The following is an 18,794-nucleotide window of genomic DNA, read 5'->3' on the forward strand; positions in this document are numbered from 1 at the left end:
TTTTCCATGATTTTTTCCTATTTTTTTTCCTTGCCAACAAAGTCGAACAGCGTTCTGATAAGCCGCTTCAAAAGAGGGTTTTACATATGCCTGCTGCTCCTGCTCTCCTGGGGTCGGTTGCATTTGCATTGTGGCTGCAACGCCTTCTGCCCTCGATGCTAATACATTATTGAACATTGTTGGCCCTGCGATGGTGTCAGCTAATACCCGTCGCCGTTGCAACTTTTATTGCAGTTTTTCAGTTTTTTCCGACCATCTTTTTTTCTTTCCCAGCAACTCTTCAACTTTAACATCTAGCCGACTTTTGTTGCCGAGTGTTTGGTGCTGCACAACTTTATCATCATCCATCTATCATCTGGTTTTTGCCCCAACTCTGCAATTCTTGTTGGCCACTTTGCCTGCACATACAAATATGGTTCCTGTATGTGTGTGTGTGCGTGTGCAGAAGCAAATTTCCTTTGATGCTTTTAGTGTCTTCTTATTAAAAAGTTTTTAATCTTATCCCGAAAGCTTTTTGTTCCATGCGAGTAAGCGGCATACCCTTCCCGAACTTCTCCCTTTGCTGCGGAAACGAGCCAGGCGGCATAGCTCTGGAAAACTTTTGACTCGTAGCTCACTTTACTTTTCGTTTCGTTTCGGCATGTGTGGAAATGAAGGAGGGCGGACGGAGGAAAATATGGGAGTGGCAGTGGGAGTCTGCATTGTTGACAGAAGTTCCGGATGCTATTAGAGGTCGTTTAGTTTGCGATTAGTTAAGCCAAAGCTAGTTGGAGCGTGTGATGGAGCGTTCCTCGCCGACGAACGTGCCCAGTCCAAGTTTTCCCGAAAAGTTGCCGGAAACAGTTTTCTTTTTCGCCATCCTTCTTTTGAGTGTTGCCATGGGCGGGGGGAAATTGCATTCGGCAGAGGCGCACATATAAATTCATTTTTAAATTGTCTAGAAAAGTGCTTTATGATCTGCAGTGAAAGATTGCTTCAAAAATGATTTAAGTCACAAACTGTACTATTTTTAATTGCCTTATAGTATTTTACATTCGTTATATCAATACCAACTATGCCGCAATACCAATTTATCACGTGATCTTGGCGCCTGAAAGCCATTCTGTTTATTGATATGCTTAAATCATACTTCTTATGACACAGGAGATGCTTTTAATCCGATTTGCAGCTTCATTAATACCGGAATGCGGCTCAATAAGCGACTGCATGTAAAAGATACTATACGAACAGCCAGAAGCTTTTAATTTGTGTCGCATAACGCGGGAGAAAGACGGAGAATTGTAAAGAGAATTGCTTAATTCCCGAACAAACACTCTCCTCTCAATGGCGATGACTTAAGTCAACGGAAAGATTTATATCCGTTGGAAAAAAGCTGCGCAGTGCTGAATGCGAATGTGAATATAAATCCAGTCAGTCGGACTTTACGACAATGGGACCTGCGAAAAGTCATTCAGTCGGACGCACAGACGGTCGGACGGTCGGAAAATCCTGCTGCACCAGGCAACAGAGGCAGCCATTTTGTCGGATGCGAATTAACATGTCTGGGCTTTCTGGCTTTTTCCACACGCACACACACACGTGTGTGCGTAACATCATGCAACTCTGCTGGCCCAAAATAATTTTCAGTTTTGCAGTTTTTATGCTGCATGTTTTCCACTTCACAGGATTTTATGTTCCACTACACTCGCACTTGGCTCAAGTGTTGGAAAATACAATTGCCTGGGCACACACTCACACTCGCACACGGCTTTCCCACTTTGCAGGACGAAAGGAGTGGAGCATTTCCGCATTTTTGTTTTCTCTGACTTTTGTTGTACTACAGCGCCGCCAAATGTTGTTGCCGTTGCTAAAAAGACAATAAACTGTGCCAGTGTGCGTGTTTAGATATTGTTTGGATGTAGTAGTGGCTACCCTATATAGCCAGGATATAGGACACCACGGGGCTGGAAAACGGGCCTAAGCTAAAACCCTCTTGATCCACATTCAAATGCAGTGACTTTGCTTTCTGCAACTGATTTTCACTTACGAAAAGGAGATTTCTAATGAAAATCACTTTTTGGATCCCAGTTATGTTGGCATATACTAAATACATATACTCGATAAACTACAATTTTCACTTTATTTCCTTTATCAAAATATATTATTATTATACTGTGAACAGGCTGCATACAAAATTTTGACACCAAAAAACTACTTTCGTGAGAGATTTTCTAAGCTTGAATTCCAAGCCCTACCAGAGTAAAGAAATCTCGAGTCCTAGTTTTGTGTCTTGTCCATGCGTTTGCTTTGTGGATGTGAGCATGTTTCGCACACTTAAGTACTTTATGATTTTTTTTAGCTTTTTGTTGGGGCATTGTGTTGTTTTTCTCTCCTCTTATAATTGTTGCTGTTGACGTTGCAGGTTGTTGTTCGTCTAACAATGCACTTGGTCTAAAGACTCATCCAAATCCCGACCTATCTTCTCCTTCCACTTGTTGTTGCCCCGTTTAAGGACACTCACTTTCTGTCCATTTTGTAGCTAAAATGTATAAAATGTGGCGATAGGACCGAACACACCAGACATGCCACAAAGCCAGATGCAATCAACACTCGTGTGAAGCCTAGGTTACAATAACATTCAGGGCCAGAGGCGACCGTATGGCAAATAACTGCTTTTCTATCCCCACCACACATGCCTGAAAACTCCACTCGAGTGTGTGACAAGTTTTCCAACTGCTACACAACAAATTGCAATGGATTTCATTTTATTTGCTGCGATTTCTTGCCAAAAAAAGGAGATAAATAAAAATAAATGAAATATATATGTGAAGCACAGAAGATCTCCCTTCGCCATACTAAGTAGCTTGAGGATATGTAAGGATAATATCGTCATATAATATAATGTATGTTTTGGGAGTAGAGGCTGCAGAGGAAGAAATAGTAAAATACAGATATATATTGCTGTGTGTACTTACAACTGTGATGGGATAGAAGGGATTTATGATGGTGAAGAGAAGAATGTGATTTGGCCGTGTAGTCTCGGGACGCTTTCTCCGTAGGTCGTCATTTGACTTGTTCATAAGTGCTTGCTGCTGGTTCTGTTGTGGTGTGGACTGTAAAAATATGTACACATAAGTAAGTAAGTATCGCGCTTTGTGGTGACGAAGAGTATAACAAACGATTTATCAATATATAGTAAATACGCCTGGCCTTATTTTGTGGTCTGAACTGGTGTTTTAGTTAGTTTCAAATTGTAACGAAATCCGTTGAAACCCAGCTTACATTAAATAAGAAATATCCTATCCGCAATGTTTCAAATGGTTTCTATGATTTATAAACTAGTAAAGCAATAAACTTTGCCCAATAATGCGAAATACCAATCAGGTGCTGACAATATGAAAACAATTATAGGCACAATTACAGAACCCCACTATTAACTCTTTCATGGATTGAGTGAAACCAGTTAAATTTTCTATCGTTATATATTCAAATACCTTTAGAGTAATTAAAGAATGTATTAAATCCATTATCTCCAAAACAATCCCTTTTTTAAAACCGAACCGAAATTACTTTCTGCACTAATGGCATAATTTAAGCCAATGCAAAAACATATTTTCATTTGGCTGAGTGCAAAAATTGAAGTCAACGAAAAGTTTGCTTTTTCGCGTTAATTGACGCTGTCATGGGGATATGTTGAATGCTCAGTGTTCAAAATTGAGGAAAAGGCAACAGCAACAGGATTTGCAGTCATTGCTAACATAATATCCGTTTTGTTTTCGGTTTGCTGACTTGCTTCTAAATAAATTACGGAATTTAGGTGAACCATGTTCATGTCACGTTCGACTGTCAATCAGCCACGACGACAACTGCCGTGAATTTAAATATTTCGAATATTTTCGCCTAGCGGACGGACAGGTGTTGGTGGGCCACTTGGTCTTGACACCAAAAAATGCCGTTTATGCCCGCACTAATTAACTCGGTACTTAGTTGCTGGTAAAACTTGCTTAATTTCAAATCATTACATGGGTTTTTCATCTACAATCTTGGCAGCAACACCTTGACGTTATCCCAACTTCTACAACATTTTCTCATTTTCTTGCCTTTCCTCCTGCTCGCCCAGAAAAGTTGAGAACATGCCAGTGTGTCGTTGTCGGCCAGCCAGCAGTTACTAATTACTATTAAAGTTAATTAACTTTTACCGTAGTTCCGATTCAGTGTCTGCAATTATTTCATTTTCCCGCTTGCTTGGCGCACTTTAAACGTTTCGCCAATGCATTTTGCGGGAAATTAAAGGAGTGGATTCTCGCACTTAACCCTATTTTTATTTATACTGCAGTGCCGCCTGTTGCTACCTGAGGCTTTTGTTTCCATTGCCTGACTTTTGCAATTAGGTTAATGGCTCGCCTTTGTGACGTATTTTTAGATGCTTATGCAAGTTGTGTATACGTATTTTAAACACAAATATGTAGGCATTAAGTCAAATGCTGAACTCAAAGATAACTGCTGACCTAAGGTTAATATTTGCAATTGAGTAGAATAATGAATTCATGCGTTTACAAAAGAACACTTGGTTTCTTTTCATATGCCATTTAAATAAATACATAAATTCATAGAAATATTAATGATTTCCAGCAGCATCAATTGATCATTGGCGGCTTCATTATGCGGAGTGTGTAATCCAATACCAAATACCAACAGACAGCTTCCTGCCACAACGTCCTTGCCTCGGCTAAGGGTTAATTCAAATTTCAACAACTTTGACGCATACAAAGCGAATTGTGTGAAAATCCGAGGAAAAGTAAAGAAAACAAAGAGCTGAGCGGCATGCCAGCACAGGAGGAAACATTTGTTTTCTGTCAAATTTCCCTTTAATAATAATACACCATCAACATTTTTCTTTACCTTCCACCCCTCTCTCTCCATAGCTACCCCAATATTCTTAGAATTTTTTTTAGTTTCTATCGCCGACAGACTGGGAACAACAGAATTCGAAACTGTTGATTAAATTTCATAAAAACAACAAAAACTGATACTAAAATGATTGATTGACGGATGCCTGGATGGCTAGCAATATAGAGAGATAGATAGCTAGATAGGTAGATAGATAGCAAGATAGGTAGATAGACAGATAGATAGATAGATATATAGATAGACAGATAGATAGATAGTAGATAGATAGTCAGATCGATGGATAGTTAGACAAATAGATAGATGATGGTCTGATGGTCTGTTTATGGGAAATTGGTTTTAATTGCATAAAACCAACTTTAGAAACTCTGCACAATTCGCATGGGCCTCTCGACTGAGGCTTTTTTTGTGTTATTTCTTAAATTCGGTTTATTTTTGGTTAAAAACATTTGAAACATTTTTAGCGCAGCAGCGGACGAATTGAAAATAGCCGGCAGGCGAGGCAGTGTCGTGGCTGCATACCGCAAAGCATTTCAGCTCGAACCGCAACGAAATGAAGATGAATTACCCACAAAATTTCACTACGTCGGCCGGTCCATGCAAATTGCGAATTGCAAATCACAAATAAATTTTGCTTCGAGAAATTTGCACTCAGTCGATCAAGCGGTCGCTGTCGCTATAAAGTGCAGCCTCACCCATCCAACAGCCAACAGATATCCAACCAGATACATAGATACAGATACAAGTGCACAATATAAATGCGTTTGCCAAGAAATCCACGAAAAAGAAAACCCAAATGCAAAAAAAAAGCTTAAATCAGAGAGGGAGAAGGAAAACGATGTGTCGCCGTCATGAAGATGAAGATGAAGAAATTGCCGCTGGGTTGAGTCGCAATCGCAATGAACTGCAGAATCTCAGATAAAGAATCGAGGTAGTAAAAATAGATAGAAATATAGCCCGATTCGGGCAGACACACCATCAAAAGGAGAATGACAATCCGGGAGACAAACAATTGAAGTACGAGTATGCACTGTTGTCGTTTGCCAAACTGTCCTCACAAGGATTGCTCAAATTAAAATTAGCAAAGCTTGCAGAACAAGTGCTGCAAATTGATCAAGATACATTTCGCACCGGAAGTGAAACGGAGACTAAGAGGAGTCGATTAATCCTGCTGGGACAGCTTATAATTTATTTAGTTTACTTCTTTTAGTTAACGATAAAATATTATCTAAGCAGGAAGGGAAACTAAAAACATAAGTGAAACCGCAACTGATTAAAATTAAACCGTATCGAAATCCATCAAACGAAACCACAATATTTTCTTTATTTTATAATAATTATCTCTGAGAAAGTATTGGTTTGTATGATATTAAAAACACATAAAAACATATTTTTACAACAAAATCCTCATGATTCCCTCTCATTCGAAATTGGACAAGATGATCCATTTGCAGCATTTGCTCAGCTGATTTGCTGCTGTCCAATGTCCCAGGTAGCTAATAAACTTCCTCCCCAAACAGCCCCAAAACTGTCCATCTCATCTCTCTAGCCGGCATCCATATGCTGGTGTCCTTCATTTCTGGGAGACTGAGGCAGCTTCATCGTCTGTGCATCGCCGTCCCTGCCTTGGTGCCAAAAAAAAAAAAAAGTGGAGAGGAAAAAGGAAAAGCGAAGGAAAATGTCTGGCGACAGCAACATGAGGCGGCATTTGTTACTCGCAATTAGATGCACTGTATTCTGCCAGCAGACGGGCGCACTCCCGGCGGTTTTCCAACCCCCTGAAGACCCACCTCTTAAAGTTTTCTTTCTTTTTCTTTTTTTTTGGTAACAAACGCCGCGACGAAGACCCGCTGCAAATGTCGAACGAAAATTGCACATAAAATGCAATTTACAAAATGTTTTCTTTAACGTTTGCGTTGCGAAATTTAATTAAAACAGCAGCCACAACAACCACAATGAAATTAAATGCTGCAGATCAGTGAGCGACAAGAGCGAGTGCCAGAGATCCTCGGTTTTTGTTTTAGACCAGGCCAAAAGTAAAAACATCAAAAGTCCAAGTCAAGTGGTCCAACATCAAAAATGATCGAGAGAAGGAAATTGTACACAGCGCAGCTCAAGTGAAATGGATTTACAGAAAATGCCAAACGAAACGAAAATGAAACAATGTGTAAATTATAAACAGTCTGGTCACCGCACTGCATTTGTATCTGCGAGATACATTTCTGAACGACCTCCGCTACTTGGGCGGCAATCAATCATTTTGGCAAAGACAAACCTTTTAAACTATATAATATATACCGTGTATCGCATGCTATTGGCATTGCTCATCGGCGTCTTCATCATCATCACCATCATCAGCAGAGGCGGCAGCATCTCGAAATTCTGCGGTCGCAAACGTCAGAGATACATTCTCATGAATGACATAAGTACTCGGTAAACAGATTTCTATGTTTCGTATCTGTATCTGATTTGTTTCGAAAATCTCTTGGTAACAAATGCCAATTGCTCTATTCCGTTCAGTTCAGTTCAGTTCAGTTCGGTTCTCAGTTCTCTGTGTATTCAGGCATTTGGCCATTTGGCCAGATCTCTTATCTCAGTTAGCAACGCTCATTAGTCACAGCGTGTGGTAGTTGGGGATTGGGGCGTTGTGGTTGGGTGTGGGTGAGGAGCACGTGGAGCATTGAAAATTGTCATTAGTTCGGCGTTTGAGTTTTCCGTGCTGTTGTGCTTGTACTTTTCCTTTCCCCTTGCCACTTTTTTTTCAGCTGACGTGTACATCGAACAATAAGAGAAAAGTAAATTGCATGTACTTAGCTTTCTAATGATTTTCAATTAGAAACAGTGCGAGCACTAGGCCACATGAAGAGATTAAGGCCAATGTGGAAAAGTGTGGCCTATTAAGAAAATAATTTATGAACTATGTACATTAAGCCAGATCCAAACACCTGGTCTAAAAAGTCACTTTTCTGGTGGTAACTTTCTATACAACAAATTTTAAAAATTGAAAGCAATCGTCCGCTATTAATTCCCTAAAAAATATTATGGCGTAAATATACGCGTATATGATTGCGAAACAAGCCTCTAATCGATTTCTTATCTAATTTTCCCATTTATTTTTCTATTCAATGTTTACCCAACCGAAAATTGACTTAATTACGACATGGAAAAGACCTAACCTCTTCAAACATCTCGGGCATTTTCCCGAAGACAAACTATTGACGGTCAAGACACCCAACCTGCAAAAAAAAGAAGACGCAAACTGAAGGAACGAAGGAAATACAACAAAATGAGCCATAAATCCATCCATCTTTTCAACAAACTCTGCCGAAAGCGGAAAGTTCTTGCTGCCGCTGTTTGTTGTTTGCTGTTGATTTGCGTTTTCGTCATTTTAATGTCAGTTCACTTGACGTGCCAGTGGATATAGCAACAAACTAGAGATACTCATATGGACGGAGGGACTGTAGGACAGATGTATAGATGGATGGGTGGCTGGCTGGCTGGGCTGACTGACTTGGGCCTGAGGTCTGACCGCGTTGATCACTTATGACAACAGTCTGCTACTGCTGCCTCTTCGGCCGTGTGCATGTAATTTATGTGGAAAAATCTTTCGGGCGCTTCAAACATAAAACAATTTTCATTTTCATTTCCCCCTTTCGACTGCCTCTTCTTGCGTCTTCTTGCGGTCTGCGCGCAATTTACGCGCCGCTTTTCATGTGAAAATCTTCACTAATTCGTCTGTTTGGGGTTTCGTTTCGTCTATACATTTGTCGGTTGCCCTTCTTTTTTTCATAATTTTTTATTTATGGAAAATGCTTTTAAATGCGCATAAAAATACTTGCAAGGTAACGGGCTGGGGGTACGTGGCAGGAAAATAAATTTCTATTGCGGCAGAAATTGATTGCCAAAGAGCACATGTATATGTGTATGTAGCACAATTCAGGAAATAGGCTGAGAATGCGGCCAACCTTTTTCGGGCTGGGCTTTTAATTAAATTAAATTTAGTAAAACTAATTTCAATTGCGTAGAAACACACAGTAAATCGTACATGCATGAGCATAAGATTAATTTATATTTATTTTTGGGACACCACACACAACCAGGCAATTGAATTAAATGTAAGCAGAAATGTCAACAAATCTCTGAGATTTTCAACCAATCTCCGACTGTCATGTGGAATGATGTGGATGGACAAAAGAGCATCATCGAGTGGCTATGGTGGTGCGGGTGGTTTGGGTGGTGCTGTGAAATTGGGTAGACATTCCTCAACGCTGGGCGTGCACAATTGAAATTTTCCTCATTGTGCGACGAGGTGTTTCGATTCCTGCAAGAGTGTCTGCGGCATTCGACAGATTTCAACGGCATTTTCGGTTCATTTTTCTCGCTTTCATTTTTTTTTTGTTTTGCCGGTTTCATTTGGACCATTGCTACGTCAATGACTAAAATATTTGCGCTATTTTTCTAACTTGACAATTGGCCGGCCGGGAAGCGCCGACAAAGCAAAACTAATCATCTTGATGCGTAATCGAATCCACCTCGAGTGGGTGAAAAACGTATTTTTCTCAACGAAAAAAAGTGAAACTTACATAAAACACGGGCACGTGCCTACCTACATACATTTCGGTATAGACCTTGGGCATATATACATATAATAACAATATTCTTCAATTATTTTTATAATTTTCCAGTGCAAATTTAGTTTTTGCAACGATTTCGCCTTTTGATCTATTTTACAGCGTGCATGACGGGGAGCCGTATAATATCAGTTCTAGGCCAAATGCCAAAAATCTATATTCGCTGCCATTTGGCGAAATAAGTGTCTGGCCGATTTAACACGAGCATTTATCATTTACTTAATGAGCAGTTAATAAGCTCTTCGGAAAATTCGCATTTATATGGACCGCAGCTAATTGGGAACTGAAAATAACTCAATCATTTCCATTCGATTGGGCATTCAATTTATAATTATTCCAATTTTAAACTATACCAGACATGTCCCAAGTTATCCAATCTCCTACTGATCTGTCTGCTTAACAATATACACCCATTTATTTGCACTTCAAGCGGATTTTAGACGAATTACTGTGTTTTCTTTAGCTCCCCACTTGAAGTGGTAAGCCCCACACTTTATGCACACTTCCCGAATAATCCCCAAAATAACTTCATGTAGTTCTCGACCGAATTTATGGCCAAAGAGAGCTCCCAGCAATTTCAGTGCGATAAAAATTTCATTTACCAAACTTTTTCCGAGCAAACACCACGGTCATAATCATTGTGAACACCACCTGCGACGACGACTAGGCAAACAAAGCGGCGTGAACTCCACTCGCCAGGAGGGCGGCCACGCCCCCTAATTCCAACATGAATGTGGGTGTGGGTGTGGGAGTGTGCGGGTGCTGGGGGATGCCCAAAAAAGGGAGATGGAGCAATTTGCTGGCTCTATTCAAATTTTTACGTTGGCCGCGGAATCTTTATCTTCGTTGGCGGCCACTAAATTAACGAGTCGCATCGTTCGTCCAAGGAGCCACCTCATTACCCATTTCCCTTCGACCGAAAATAAAACTGAAAGCTGAAAGTAAAGGTATCTATATTTCCTGTCAACAAATGTTTAGAGTTGCACATAGAGAAACTTTCACAAAACAAACTAGCTTTAAATATAAATATTTCTAAAAGTGGAAAACTATTTACAATGTTGCTGATTTCTAATTTTATCAAAAATATTGTCTAATTTATAATGGAAGATTATTAACTATCTTGCAGCAAGATAATCACATCTCTAAACTCGCAACTCTAAAGTAGCTAATTTCCTCATAAACCCTAGCTAATGCGAACGACAACGGCGACTGCAAATGTGTTAATCATCAAATAGGGAAATAAAAGCGAAACGGGTGCTGTTTGTGCATACACAACACGGTGCCCCGCTGAATCACACTATCCATCCACCCACTGCACCACTTTGCACCTGACCCACTGAAACTGAATCGAGCGGATCTAAGCAAACCGAACACCGTGCGCTCAACTCGACAGGCATTAAATATTTGTCAGCAGCTTGCCAAAGTTTGCCCCTAGGTCTCTGTCCGTCCGCCTGTCTGTCTGACTGTCTGTCTGCCTGGCTGACAAAACACATCGCCCCATACGAAAAACCACCCGCAACACCCACTGAAAGGCAACCACCCAGACCCACCCATTTTCACCTGTGAGCGCAAATTAACACATGTGGCCAGCCGAATTGTTGTTGTTTTCACTCCGTTTGCTTTGTGTGCAACAACGTTTTTCCAGCTTGTGTCGCTGTTATTCTTATTGTTTTTATCAATATTTAAACACATTTCACTTTATTGTTGTTGGTTTTCTTCGCCGTTTTCAGTTTCGCCTGGGCGCATAATTTTTCCCACTGCACCATACACATGTTGTATGAATAAGATAGATTTATGTCTGAGTTCCCCAACTAAAGATACATGTTCAGTGTTTAAAGTTTAGCGAAATTTTTGTCCTTATCTAATAACTGATTTGCATACTTTCTATTCTGAAAACTGTAAACTGTTCATTTACAAACAACTTCAACCAATTCAATTGGAAACTACTTTAAGATACTTTACGCCTCAACACTCTCCAGTATCTGATCTTTGCCAGAAAAAGTGTTCATTTAAATGCAGTCAAATGTAAAATGAATTTAATCGACTTTTTTTTTGTCACCTTGCACTCGCTTAGCTTATTTTTGTGTATTTTTGAGATGTTTTTCCTGTAGCGTCAAGAGGTAGGTGATCCGTTCTGTTTGCCAGCCCCACTCCCATTCCCATTCCCATTGTTTTCTTAGGTGTTTGCTCTGTTTTTTTTAGCCGGCTTGCTGTTGAAATGTGCTATCAGTAGCGAAATGTGCCAGGGAACCATTTAAATATTTCACGATAAAAAAAAAGCGCGAGGCAGCGAGGAAAGTGGAATTTTTTGTTGTCTTTCAATGCGTGTTTGGTGTGAACGAACTGTCGCTCATTCTGATGCGCTGTTATTCCAACAATGCAAAGTGCGCTACATAAATAAATGAAATTGAAGTATTGTATCTTTTTATCTGGCTTATATGGAGCAGAGCCACTCGACGAGTTCGCCATGGCTGGCCGAGCGTTGCTATCAATAACGCGATATATATCCCATATACAATAAAACGGGGCCAACGATATAGCCCATTATGTCCAGTTGGTCAACTGTGATTTGATTATCAACGGCAGCGATTGTTTCCGTCTGTTATTAACTTTCAGCTGCAGCAGTAGTTGCAAACGATACATTCGACACTAAATTCACGATTGCACTTTCTAATCTATGATAACCATTGATTGGGAAGCCAATCAAAGCGCATTAAAGCAGAGCAAGTCAATCGAGTAATTTGTTTTAAAGCCAAATACCATAAATTATAGAGCTATCAGTAAACTTACCTCCAAAGAGAGATAAAGAGAGAACATAATGCAATTAGTACATTTTAATATTTACTATTGACCCGTTGCCTTTGATAAACGGCATACATATGGCATATTTATAAATACGGAAAATTAATTAAAAATTAAACGGTCCTTGTCAACCGATGCACTAGTTAATCACTGAGATATTTTGATTAACAATTCATTTAAAGCCATTTAGAGCGAGATATTAATATTGATGACGCACACGTATGTAAGACAGACGGAACTTTCGATTCGTATGGGCATTAATAACTTTATTACGTTTTTAATGAAATCGTTTCAGTAATAAAATGGAAATGGTGGCGAAATATAAAAAGTATGGGCACCCGCAGCAAAGGGGTCTGGAAAAAACCTGCGCATAAATAACATTTTTTCTTTAACCATCGAATTGCCAAGTTTTTCTGCATTTGCAGCATATATTATTAAATGTGAGGGAGCAGCAAAAATGTGGCTCCGTGTTTGAAACCACGAGGAAAACAAAAACCGCACATAAAACAAACAACAAATAATTGAATCACATTCTACACGTGCCTTCAGTTTTTCCCTCAGTGTGAGTACATAGTGTTATACCAAAATATGCAGTTTATTGACTTTTCATTAGTCGATTGATAGCATATCAAAAGCAGAATAGAATGATTCAATCACAAAGCAATTAGTTTTTGATTTGTCGCAACCTTATTACCAAAACAATTTAAATGAAATGATTTTAGACAGAGCAGTTATACAATTGAGATGTCTTTAAAATTAAGTGTCACACATCAAAGATTTATGAGGCACAGCGGCAAAACGCAGATGTGCAAAGCAATTAAAATGTGTAATAAATATGTAAGGGGACTTTATATAGGCTCCTAATTGACAGCCTCATAATCATGCAAATGCAATTGGGCTTAAATTCATCGAAGCCCCAGCCTTTTAAATGCGATAAAAATCGGTGTCTGTGTATAAATCGTTTCAACGAAATGCAAACGAAATTCCAACACTCAGGCCAGAGAATTGGGTCAATACATTTAAAGCACGCAAAAGGAAATGCAAACGTACAAAAAGATCGGGATTGTTGGGTATATATCCATATATGTACCCACCTATATGTAGTATATAAAAGCATTTACAGTCAGCACCATAAAAAGTTTGCTTAAAAAATTCGAAAAACGAATGAAAAGGGCACGAAAAGAAAAACAGACTTTTACGTGCAGAATAACCTCAAAGATACAAATATAAATATTTCATTCCTTTTAAATAATTTGCAATAAGTGCACTTCTACGAATTAAAAACATTTTATGTAAAGTATTTACTTTTTAACTATTTTTCAATCGATTCAATAGCACGCATGCAAACTGGTGGGGCATCAATGGGTTAAGGGCCAGCACATTTCGCATTGCACTCGTTCGATTTTGCAAAGCGCAGCTCCAAAAAAAAAAAAAAAAAACGTGTTTACACACAAATACGAATCGGCGAAAGACACACAATTATATATAAATAAGGCCAAGCACCGTTAGCAACACATAAAGAAATAAAAATAAACGCCAGCGAATAAACGGACGCAGGCAAAGAAAGGCCTACAAAGAATCGTTGGCAGCACCAAAAAAAAGAGAAGAAAAAAAAACAACAAATAAATAAATAAAAAAAATGCGAAAAAAAAACTGGCAAGAGGCAAATTCATCGGTTTCGCAATGCAGACGAGCGGTGCACATGACTGACCGATTCCCCCGCTCGCGTTTTCATACGCTCTCACGCGTCCGTCTCCGAACTTTTTCATTCCTTAACGTTCATTTTTAACGCTCCAGGCTTTCCGGCCGATTCGCTGTTTGCCGATGGAACCGAGCTTAAATTGCAACCGCTGCACTTAGCTTCCAGTGGCTAACGCTGTTCCCCTACCGTTCGCCGCAGTCAAGCTTCTGTATCTCAAACTACTGTCGTTCTGATAATCATTTTGATATCTTTATCTACTCAAAGATACAGGCAGGCTAATTCTTTTTTCCTGACAGAAAACAGGTTTTGGTCAAATTCACTGCACTTGTAGTCAATTTAAGATACAAGATACTCTTGAAGATACATTTAAAGATACTTTCTATTTATTATTTATTAGTTATATTTGTATTTACTCTTTTTTCGTTTTAAAAATATATTTCTTAAGCTTACTTCTTTTACCTTTCTTTTCTAAATATAATATTTTATTTCATTAAATTATATTATTATTTTTTGCATCTCAATTTATACTGTTCAAACTGTATCTGAAACGTCGCGCGATCGTCACTCATACAGACAGACATTGACTGACACGCACATTTAATTATATTTCGCGCTATGTTGTTGCTAACTTAGTGGGTCAGCGAAATTATGCTCTTGTTGTTGTTGCTGCTGTCGGCTGCGCTTTTGTTATTGTTTTTATTGTTAATATTGTTGCTATTGTTGCTGTGCTGGCGGCGTTGTTTGCCTCGTAACTGTTCTGCGGCTGCGCTTTTCGATTCTCAGCCACTGCAACTGCTGCAGCTGCGCAAAACTGGATTTCAAAAGCAGCAGCAGCAAAATCAGCAGCAACATGGAGAACATTTGCAGTGAAGGTAAACCGGCGCATAAAAATAAAGAAAAGCAAAACAAAAAGTTCACCATACAGACTCCAAAACTGCATTGATTCGGTTATTTGTTGCACAAAACACGTTTACAAAAAATGAAAAAAAAAAACTTCAACGCTGCAGTGCAAAAATTTCCATAAAAGGTGAAACATTTCGACAGGGAGCACCGATTTTGTATTGGGTAAAATCGATTTAACCTGTTTGTAAAATCTAGACAAGACTGCGAAATCTTAACGATTAAGTAGTTATCTTAACGATTAAGTAGTTAGCAGATAGGATTGGAAATGCATAATAATTTAAAAATGCACAATATGTTCAATATAAGTTTTCAGTGATACACTGTACTTGCGCTCGACTGAGGGCAAAAGTATATTTTCTTCTAGTTCCGATAATAAGAATTAAGATATAATAGCGTTTATATTGAATTTCGAATGCATAACTTAAGGTGCTCTAATTGTTTTATCTGTGCAGAGAGCGTAAGAAGCGACAGAGAAAGAAAGAGAATATCTAAGGGAGAGAGTTCAAGAACCTGCCGAAAAAAGCGACCAAGAAAACCCAAAGCAACAACAATTCCATTTAATTTTGTTTTTTATCTATGTACTTAACTGAAACATAGACAGAAGAAGAAGAGACAGCAATTCTACGTTTGTCGGTGGCGTATGAGCAATTGAGTAATTACAATCGACATAGTGGGCCACGTTAGAAGTGCTACCAAAAAAAAAAAACAAAAAATCAAATGGAAACATCAACAAATACCAAGCGCTTTCAAAGAGTTTTGAGAGCAATTAAATGCTATCATAAACAATTCCTCTTTTTTTTGGGAACCACAGAGAGGAAAGAAATGTGCTGAAGAAAGCCAGCGGAGCGGGAGAACGCCCGCAGCCAGAAGAAAGCAAATACGGTGTTTGCCTCTTTTCTTGGTTTTTTGTTTTCTAATTTTTTTTTTTTAATTTTGCCTGCATGACTTGACTGCGGCAAGTCGATGAGTCAAAAGCAGCCAAAATAAAATTGCGCGCCAAAAGAGCCAGAAGAACTGAATGACAATTCAAAAAGGGTTTTTGCCCCAAAGACGATCTTCCTCGTATTGGTGATTAATTTGGCAAGCATGCTGGGTTTGTAATTGGATTACCAACACAATGATAGAAGATTACATCTCTGAATTAGTGTAGTTAGGTTGCTATCTTCAGTTACCATGTCTTATTCAATACATTTTGCCATTTTAAGTTTAGGTTTCCAGTCAACTTATTATACAATAATATATTTCTGTAGTTTCTGGCTGACGACAACAACTACACTTTCCTCATAACTGGAAACACCACATACACTATAAACTGTTTCCCCGAATTCGTCTGCGTTTGTGTATAATAACTTTTCTTGCTGCACTGGCTCATGGTAATGGCTATCGTATCTGTATCTGGGGGATACCTGTTAGCTGCTGCCCAGACAAACATGTGCAATTGCCAACTAGAACAACACGTTCACTTGCGACAATGTGCGACAGATTGTGGAGATCGGGAAAAATATCTGGAGGAGGGGAGGTGGTACTTGGGCGGGAAAACGATAAAGTGGAAACGTGTTTTCAGCTGCAAACGTTGTTCGTTGTTATTTATCGCAATGTATCTGAGGGAAACGTGCTTTGAGAACGGCATGCCAGCCCAACTGGAATTGTATCTAATTAGTCTACCGGTCCAACGTAAGATGTATGTATTTGTATCTATATACATATATTCCATATAAACTGTCTCCATTGAGACGCCCCCAATTCGTCGACAGGCGCGCGTTCGCCTCTATTTTTTATTTCAGTTTTGTCTTTCACTTTTCCGCTGGCCAATAAAATAAATTCAAATGAGACAAGTTCTGCGGACCCGAAGTGCATAAATATTCTTTTCCCCCCCGGCAGCATATTGTCAGCTTGTTATTGTTATCATTCTACTAAATTATTAAACAAAATAATTTGTTGACATTGACGTTTTTCGTGTTTATGCTACTGAAAGCCATTTATTTCTGCCTAGTCTTTATCATTATTTGTAATTATAATCAATAGGTTTTAATTAATTTTATGTTTGTTTTTTGCGAAACGAAACCACTTGTTTACAATTTAAATTGGAAAAGGCGAAATGAGGTGAAATGGCTTAATTACATTAACCAGGCTTAGGGTGCAGTTTGGTAAATAATGCATTCAGTTTCCTAGAATTCAATAGTAAATAAAGTAGATTTTCCATTTGACATTACATGTACCTAGATCCACATTATTTTGTTTTTTTTTTTTTTGTAGATGTGTCGATACACACATTCTCGGCTGTTGAAACTTTATTTCCTGCCCAAATTGCAGTTAAAATTTCGGCTGTTCGGACTGCAATCATTAGCGCTTCTCTCTTTCTCTTTTCAGTCCGCCTCGAATTGTATCCATCGGATACAATTGTCTACCAACTCTAACGGCGGCAGCAAAGCAAGCATTGAAATACTGAAAAACTGAAAAACAAAACCCAGCCCAGCCCAGAAAAGTGAACCAAAAAATAAAAAGTTACAGAGACAGAGGGCCAGAGAGCAGGCCACACGTCACTTGACGTTCAAGTTCAATAACCTGGCCAACACACAGTTATGCCCCACACACACCACGACAATTACCAAATAATGTGGCCACATCCACATGCACATGAACCAAAAACGCCGGCAGTGGCAGCAGCTCAAAAAAAAAAAGAGCCGAAATGAAATAAAAACTGAAACTGAGTAAAGAAATATCGAAAAGTACGAGAAAAAAATAAAATTGAAACAAAATATGCGTTGAGGCCTGCTTACATAACAGCAAATAATGTTTAAGCAGCGGTAAAGTAAAGTAAAGCAAAGCAAAGCGGGCAAATCCAAAAAAGCGAGAAATCGGGAAGAAGTAAGCACAAATAATGACAAACAATAACAACAAAAAAACCAATCATTTCCAAAAAAGAGCAAAACGAATTACACTCAAAAGGGGGCAAAGCCAAAGTCCCAAAAAAAGCGAAAAATAAAACAAAACCCAAAAGTGTACTTCGATTGAGGCGAACGCAGATACAGATACAGATACAATCGTACAGATACAGCTGGTTCGCCTGCATATAAAGATACATATCCAGCTACTCTTCCGCCTGTTGTTTTTATTATTTTCTTTGCACCACACTTCTCTTTTTTTTGTGCTTTTTGTTTGCATTTAAAAGTTGTGAAATGCCCGGGCGTAAATGGATTTCGTAGTAATTATAGGGTCAAAAAATAAAAGGGAGCGTGCCAAATAGATGCTAAACACCAGCAAATGGCTTAATAACAATCTGTATGACGTGCACATATTTAAATCAATTAGTTAGGTCGTTAAGTGCAAGCCAAGTGCAAAATGTATCTGTTCATGAAAACGGCACTGAAGAAGATACATGCCGAAAAGATAAGTATCACAATATGTTTATGATTTATTTAGAGCTCCATTTCTAAGTCATTCTATGATCAAATTAAAATGAATTCCAAGTGTAAAAAAAGTATCTTTGTTTTGAAAATGTACTGCATATATGCAAAAGTTTATAAAATAAAACCAAGTGCTTAACTTTCCTCAGCTGGAAAAATTGAAAATATGGAAAAAACTTTCCCTTTATGCTATTTGTTTACATTAAGAATGATTTCAGATTACTTGCCCGTGGTAATATGAAAGTTGAGATAATATTCTATGCAACTCTGGACTAACTATATTTTTCTGAAAGTGACTTTCATTAAGACAAACTTTGAGGCTTTCAACATTTTGAGTGCATACTAAAATTGAGGTAAAACCATGTAAAGTCATAAACAATTATCCACTGCACATGCTTGCTGCACATGCCCTAAAATTTCATTACTCAGCGGTTAGAACAAAAAAAAAACTTTTAAACCTAA

General features: G+C 38.6%; 1 protein-coding gene across 16 annotated transcripts in view; it reads right to left on the bottom strand.

The window, feature by feature from the left end:
* LOC6609964 (heterogeneous nuclear ribonucleoprotein L) overlaps positions 1–18,794 on the bottom strand; it is a 97,796-nt gene that overhangs the window by 71,366 nt on the left and 7,636 nt on the right. For all 16 annotated transcript variants that reach the window (XR_004361515.1, XR_004361514.1, XM_032716563.1 and 13 more), the window contains exon 2: positions 2,955–3,092. Coding sequence is in view for 14 of the 16 variants with exons in the window: in XM_032716563.1 (XP_032572454.1) it covers positions 2,955–3,092 (138 nt within the window). In the remaining 2 variants the exon portion in view is untranslated. The remainder of the gene's footprint in view (positions 1–2,954; positions 3,093–18,794) is intronic.

This window comes from Drosophila sechellia, chromosome 2R (genome assembly GCF_004382195.2).
Source record: "Drosophila sechellia strain sech25 chromosome 2R, ASM438219v1, whole genome shotgun sequence".
NCBI classification, from domain to species: Eukaryota; Metazoa; Arthropoda; class Insecta; order Diptera; family Drosophilidae; genus Drosophila; species Drosophila sechellia.